This window comes from Poecilia latipinna, unplaced genomic scaffold (genome assembly GCF_001443285.1).
Source record: "Poecilia latipinna isolate Pla-1442-1.1 unplaced genomic scaffold, P_latipinna-1.0 Scaffold2295, whole genome shotgun sequence".
Classification (NCBI taxonomy): domain Eukaryota; kingdom Metazoa; phylum Chordata; class Actinopteri; order Cyprinodontiformes; family Poeciliidae; genus Poecilia; species Poecilia latipinna.
The window spans coordinates 116,041-123,361 of NW_015114911.1; the positions used below are offsets into that span (position 1 = coordinate 116,041).

Here is a 7,321-nt window from a genome sequence, read left to right on the forward strand (position 1 = left end):
GTTATTTAAAAACCCACAACCTTTTCCCAGATTCAATAAAAAGCAAAAGGGCTCAAGCTGCCCAAAAAAAAAAAAAAAAAAAAAAAAAAAAAAAAAAAAAAGTAATGTAGGAAATCTAAGTCCGTGTTAACATTTTCAGAAAATGTTAACATTTTTTGAAAAATGTTAAATGTTTCCAACCTCAGAATTCAATGCAACTCGTTGGGACATTGTGAGCGAGTTCTGCATGATCACGACATGGAAGGTGTTACAAATAAATATCCAAAGAGTGTGTGATACATTTTCTACCTCAGAGTCAGAACTCTGTAGAACCGCACTTCAGTGCAAATCTACTGATCTTGAGCAGTTTTGCATAACAAAGCTGATCCTCTGCATGTGCAAAGCAGGAAGAATAATACACAGAAGACTCTCTTAATAACTTATGAGGACTCAAAACAATGTGTTTTGTGTTTTCTTTTTGGTATAAACATCTAAAAAAAATACCCCTTGAAGTTGTTTCACCCTTGGCTTCAAATGTGTTGATTATGCGAAACACAAAATATCACATTTTAAAAGGTTGTGTCCAACTGTTTGTTTCTGATTAATCATTTATTTTCTAAGTGGGAGAACATTTCCGAGAGAGAGAGAAAAAAAACAAAACAGCATCAGATCTTCAAATGAAAACAGAACACTTGCTGTGATAAAGACAAAATATAAGGCTGCAAACATCAAATGTTAGAGAGCTTTCTTTTACTTGTTACAAGATAGAAGGATAAAGTTTTAAAGCCCTCAGCAAGAGAACAAGTACCAGATTTCCATTCGACGCGAGTCACTGTTCCCAGTAATTACTGAGGGACTTTATGCAGGACTATGGCCTTGCAGTTTAAACAAAAAAATGTCCTTCAAACTTTGTGTCAGCAAGAATCTATCCTGCTGGCAGGCCCCTGATTAGTGCTCATATTTTCAACTGCACAGGGTGCAGCTCTGTCGCCTCTGCCCCGTCCTCTAAGGCTTACCACAACCAAAAGTCCTAATTAATATTTATGACATGCAGACAGCTCGGGGCTCTGGGATTTTAGTCAAATTTCTTTACCAAGGTCATTTTCGTGTCAGTGTCCTCCTATACAATCAGAAATAACCCACGCAGTGTCCCGCTTACGACGGGGAAAACAAATGCGCGATCTTCTTTGAAAGCGCTTTATGTTATTTTTTTTGCCGTCTGAATTTTTGGGAAGCTTCAAATCACCTTCGTTATCATCAGAGGAGCGACGGCGTTGGTGTGGAAGTTCTCCATCATCTTCTCTGCCGTGACAGAATGGAGTTCGGCCACCACGTTGATCCCTGCGTTGTTTATCAGGCAGTTCAGGCCCTCGTCCTTCACCAGCTGGCCGACGACCTCAGCACATTTCTCTATGCTCTCCTGATTCACTGCGTCTACATGAGAAACACACAAACACAGCAAATGACCCACAACAAACCAAAATCCTTGTCATGTGCAAAATCCAATGATTCCAGACTCAAATTGGATTGATGAACAGGTAGGTTAATGGATGAATTAATGTATTGATACCTTTTCCTTTTTCCTTCCAGCTACTGCTGAATAAAGAAAAACAGAAGGCCTAACGGACAGATAAGCTGAAAGACTTTCAGTTTTAGCCTTATTTTATTAACACTTTTTTTTATTATTATTGTTTGCTGAGTTATTCTGTTCATTTTGCTTTCCATCTGGAGGATGTTCATTTCATGATAGTTATTTTCTATCTCCTTACTGTCTTCTCCATTTTCTTTCCAGCTACTGCTGAATAAAGGACAAAAAAAAAAACTAACAAAAAAACAAAACAAAAAACAACAAAACAAAGTAGTAAATCTTCAAACTCAAATCTGGAAAATCCAAAAAAATAGACACAAATTAAATATGTTGTATGTATGTTTTCACTTGACAAGATATTTTGCATACTGTTGCGTCACATTTTTTTTTCTCATGTCTCATTTGTAATATTACACTTAAGCCACAACGGTGCATTTATATTTTGTGTCTCATTTGACTTTTTTTTATTTTTATTTTTTATATATATAAATCTTATGATCACAGTTTTGTATTCTATTTAATCATGTCATGTTTCAACATTATTTCTTTCCTCTTACCCAAAGTTACGATGTGGACGTTGGAGTATTTCTGGACCAGTTCCTGAAGTTTCTGTAAGTCAAAAACAAGCAAGAAGTCACTCACTTCTCAAGGAATTATTTTGGTGAGAACACAATAGCGACATCTGGTTGACTGTTTGTCAAGCTAATTTCCTTTCTGGATCTTTTCTGCGATCCTTGAGAGCTCGTCATGGCTCCAAATTATATTGCCATTTTATGAATGAGAGAATTAAAGCAGGGAATCATAAGATACTTTATTTTAAAGAGTCAGAGTACCTGCGCACCGGTGAGGTTTCTTGTCGTGCCTATAATTTTCCCCGGTGAGAAAACTCCACTCGCCAAACTTTCGACCATCTGCAGCCCGAGTCCGCGGTTTGCTCCTGTTATCAGCACAGAGCCACAGTTTTTAAAATTCACAGCCCCACTCATCGTTATTATTACCTCTGTTTCACACGCAGTTGTCTATTAGCATTAGCTTTCCTTCCGGATATTTCTAGCAATGTTCTTTAATGCGATCCCTGCAGTACCTATATATTACCAGTAGGGGGCGGGGTGGTACCACTGAAACTTGTCCAATCAGATGTTTTGCATGGCGGAAACCTCCCAACAGAGAGGTTCAGAAAACAATATCTTGAAATACAACTTTGACGGTCGGAAAACATTATTCCTCAAATCAAAGGCAACTATATTTGAGCTCAAAAGAAAACAAAATGTACAGATTCTCTGGTTTTTGTGGTTACTTTTTGTCTAAATTCTGTATTTTGGGTCTTGTATTTGAAGTTATTTCTTCATTTTCTAATGCTTTAGCCCTGCTTCTCTAGCAGTATAATTGTACTGTATTGTATTCAGTACAGTACACGGAATAAGTAAGTATTCCGTGTACTGTACTGCAGCGGTGCCCAAGTCCAATCCTCAAAAGCTGCTTATCCTTCAAACTAGATCATGGGTTCTCAAATCAAGGCCTCGAGGGTCAGTGTCCTGCAGTTTACATGCATGAAAGAATCAAAGTAACATTTCAGGTATGTTCTTGATCAATGGATAACATTACAACATGATATCAAGCTCAAAATAGTCTATTTTACATAATATCCCTTCCCCCCTTTAAGCTTTCTGGTTTCTTTAATCTATGAGGTTACAAAGAAGAATTAGTCTACTGCCTCCCAGTATTGTTCCCATGTTGGTTCCTACGCTCTTAGCTAATTTAGTGTATTTTTTTTTTTCTGTAATTAAATCCATCAGTTTACAGATCATGTGTCTGATACTGTTCTGATGCCATTAGGGTCCTCAACAACCATCAATCAGCTGTTCTACCAGGGTAGCCAACTTTTAAGGTTAAAGTTCAAAGGAGAATGGTTAGGAGCCAGTATAAAGTGGAAGGTTACCATTTTGTTGCTTAATGGTTTACACTATTAAAGACTAAAACCATTATTGTTCATATCTTTATTTTCACACTAGCTCTGGAACAAGCCAGCCTGCGCTGGAGCTTCACCTGGAAGACATGAGAGCATAAGATGTGTCCTCTGAACTGTTTATACGAGGATTTCGAGAGAGATCTTGTTCTCTTTGAACAATTTCTCTAGTCCTCATTGACGCTTGCTTCAGTGATCAGCCCCACAACATCATAGGTCTTTCACCATATTTAGCAGTGGACACACGAATCTGATCCATATACCTATTAATCTTTAGTCTAATTTTGTCAAATTCCTGTTTGTGCGCACAGCTTGGCCAATAAATATGATTCTGATTTGGAATCAGAATAGCAAAAAAAAAAAAAAAAAAAAACAAAACAAAAAAAAAAACACTTATTCATCAGACAAACATGATGCCAAAGTGGAAATGTTTGTGCAAAATTAAAGTAACAGCAGAAAACATATCTAAAACTGTAGGATAAGTAAGAAAATGTAGTTTAGATAACACTTACAAATCTTCAATTGCTTTTTTAGCAGCACCATCGAGCCCACATGAAGTAAATGAAAAAAACCGAGTTCAGTTTCAAAGGTTTTATTGTTTTAGTATGCAGTCTTGACTTAGGGATAGATAACAGCCCACAAATCAGTCAGCCTCAGGGTCGTGGTGACATACAGCCAGAGAGACTCAGGAATTTGTAAAGGTGCTTCAAAGGTGCAAAAGTCCCGAAAAAAAACCTTAAACTGTAATTTGTATTGAACAGGGAGCCGGTGAAAAGCGATCAGTAACGCTGGAACATGGAGGCACTTGGAGGATCTGGTCAAAAGCTGAACAGCTGCAGAGAAATTTTACAGAGGCAAGTAAAAACATAATTAAATACTTTATTTGAGAAGAAATCAAGGAATGAACTGTCTCTCTCATAGTTTGCGACGTCTTAGTGCTCAATCCACCAAATTTGCTTAACTAATAATCTCCATGCTTAAAAGTAATCGGAGAGGAGTTGAAGCCAGATTTTTGCAACAGAAATACTTCTTAATCAATAATTAATAAACAAATCCACAAATTCTCATCTAGCATTTTACTATGCTAAGAAATAATGTAGGGAGCAGCACAGACTGGAGATTTCCCTGGATCTCTGAGCAGCAACAAGTGACTCTGAGAAGAGTTAACTCAGTAGACCGGCTTCTTCATCACCAAAGTTGAATTCTGTGCAATAGAAGAGGGCAGACTTTCTTTTTACCATGACCATATCTAAACTCGATGTACTACATATCTCTGTTGCGAGAAACTCCCATCTTGACTCTAAAATCAGAAACTCTCAGTATTGACTTTACATCCTTCCATCCCATGTGACTTTAACAACTAGACAGTTCAGCCTCGATGAAGACTAAGAGAATACCAAAAGCAAAGGGAATTTGCTGTTTGCTCTTAGTCAGTTTTCAAACATTGAAGTGAAGACGGAGAAGCAGAGTTAAGGGTGACAGCACAGCCGATGGAGCTTAAGCAGTCCCAGCACACAGATGGTTTCTCTGGCAGCCCCCTAAATCCAGATTTCCTTAAAGCTCCCGGTGCCTGGAAGCAGCAGATATCCCAGGTCTGCTGGAGGTCACTTAATTTGAAATTTGGCTCCCGTGCTTTCATTTGCAGATGTATTAGTTTGGCACCAGGCAAACAGTGCAGATGATGAGCTGGTACAATATGGGGTGCAGAGATGTGCTTGTGTATCTGGAGAGTGCTTAACATCTTGGCCGAGTGGTGTCTATGCTGCAGTACTCTCTTTAAATAAACTCCAGGGGATAAGAGGAGGTGTTGCTGCCATTTTGTCTGTGCTGCCTTGTGAGATATCTGTAACTTTAGACTTTTTGGTTCATTATGCATTAAATGTTACAGGCCTAAATTACTATTTTAGATTATTTGAAGTCTTCTTAAAACTCTTTAGATATTGTATATTCTTGATTTTTTTTTACAGTATGAATCAAAATGTTTACATGCAACCCCCCTGGTAAAGAAGTGTGAAAATTCCTAAAACGTTCACAGATTCTTAATTCACGAAGATCGGGGTTAAAATAAAATAAACCCAACTGGATTGAACGTCTTAAGAAATATGTACATTTGTTAAAAATATGTCCAGGAATGGAGTGTTGCAGATGTGGACATGAAGAGCATTTCAAAGAAATGTGTTTGTGACACTGAAAGCTCTTTTACTAACATTCATCAGTCTGGTGTGAAGGACGGAGAGCAGGCTGATGTCAGAAGACAAGAGGTTTCTGGATGTGATGTGAGGCTGAACGACGTTGGAGAGCTGAAAGACTGGCCATGTGCGTTTTTGTTATTGTTGTTGCTGTTGGAGGGGATTGTAGATTTCAAAAGAAACGTGGTTAGATCAAACACGGTTTGCATCATGGGAGAAGACGTGAAGGTGTTTGAAGACTATAAATAGCTTGATGTTCATCTGGAAAACAGACTGGACTGGAGACGCAACAGTGAAGCTGTCTAAAAGAAAGGACAGAGGAGACTCTACTTCTAGAGGAAGCGTAGGTCCTTCAATATGCTGCATATCGTCTCTAAGTCTGTGCTAAATAGTAAGTAAAGTTCATTGATAGACCATTTTTCACAGACATAAAATCACAAATAAAAATCAACCTTAAATTATACAAAGAAGCAAGCATTAGAAATGCAATCAAATCATCACATAAAAGCCTGGGGAAATAAAATGCCTTCAGCTGCTTTTTATAAACCTCCAGAGTCAGCAAAACAAAGCAGCAAGGGCAAAATCTTCCACAGTCTTGGGGGCCACCGCCTGAAAGGCCCTGTCCCCTTTAGTTTTCACCTCTGTACGTGGAACAAACAGTTCCACCTGTTTTTGCTGTCATCCGTGGGGGCAGCAGCATCAGGAGTCGGGGACCTAAAAAGGCTCAACAACCTGATAAAGAATGCTGGGAATGACTGGAAAAACCTCTGGAGATGATAACAGAAAGAAGGATTCTTCATGAAATAAAGACAATTATTAATTTGAGCTGATTAGCACATAACCAGGACTCAGTATCTCTCTGACACTTGATAAGATAAGTGAGTACTTGGGTGTAACTAAAGAAAAATATTGTGTGAAATAATTTGACCAAGTAAGGTCTCATTACTACTAAAGTGTAGTGGTCTTAGAACGGAGCCTTGAGGCACTCCATCGCTGATGGATGTTTACTTCAAACCAGGGAAGAGCTGTTGATAATGTTAAACTATTGAAACAGGGATTTCTAAGTTTTTTTGGCAAATGCACTCTTTCTTTGTATTTCATCTATCATCCAAGACTGCCTCTCTTTTTACAACATGTACTGACCACCTCGGATGCTCAATGCTTATTTCCCCAGGTGCCAACAATATAACTGGTATTATAAAACATTTTTACACCAAAATCAATATTTGGTCCATATCTCAAAGCAAAGCAAGTTTGAGCATGGAGTGTTCAAACTTTCTTTATGTCTTGCTACCTCAGTGCCACAATTTCACATATTATCTTAACAACACGTTAAGCTGTTTACGCTTGTAAATGTCAGAAAATCTAAAATGTCGCTGCAAATCAAAAAGAGTCGTTAACTTTCAACTCATAGCTCAAGTCTGGCAGTTTGAGAGTCAGGCTACATTAAGTGCATTTTTTTTTCTGTCAAGTATTTCAGATTTTTGCACCTAACTTTTGATGCACGAAACAAAGAATAACTTTTGAAATGAATAATAAAAGTATTTATTGGTAACTGTTGGAAAAGGAACACTTGCAGTTCAGTTGGAGGTCCAGGAA

General features: G+C 38.0%; 1 protein-coding gene across 1 annotated transcript in view; it reads right to left on the reverse strand.

Annotated features, from left to right (window-relative positions):
* The window catches only part of LOC106937205 (C-factor), a 7,390-nt gene extending 4,747 nt beyond the window's left edge, over positions 1 to 2,643 (reverse strand). Inside the window, exons 1-3 of the mRNA XM_015018605.1 lie at positions 2,401 to 2,643; positions 2,125 to 2,176; positions 1,226 to 1,413 (exon numbers count right to left, since the gene is read on the reverse strand). Coding sequence (XP_014874091.1) covers positions 1,226 to 1,413; positions 2,125 to 2,176; positions 2,401 to 2,553 — 393 coding nt within the window. The 5' untranslated portion in view covers positions 2,554 to 2,643. The remainder of the gene's footprint in view (positions 1 to 1,225; positions 1,414 to 2,124; positions 2,177 to 2,400) is intronic.
* Positions 2,644 to 7,321: the final 4,678 nt, after the last annotated feature.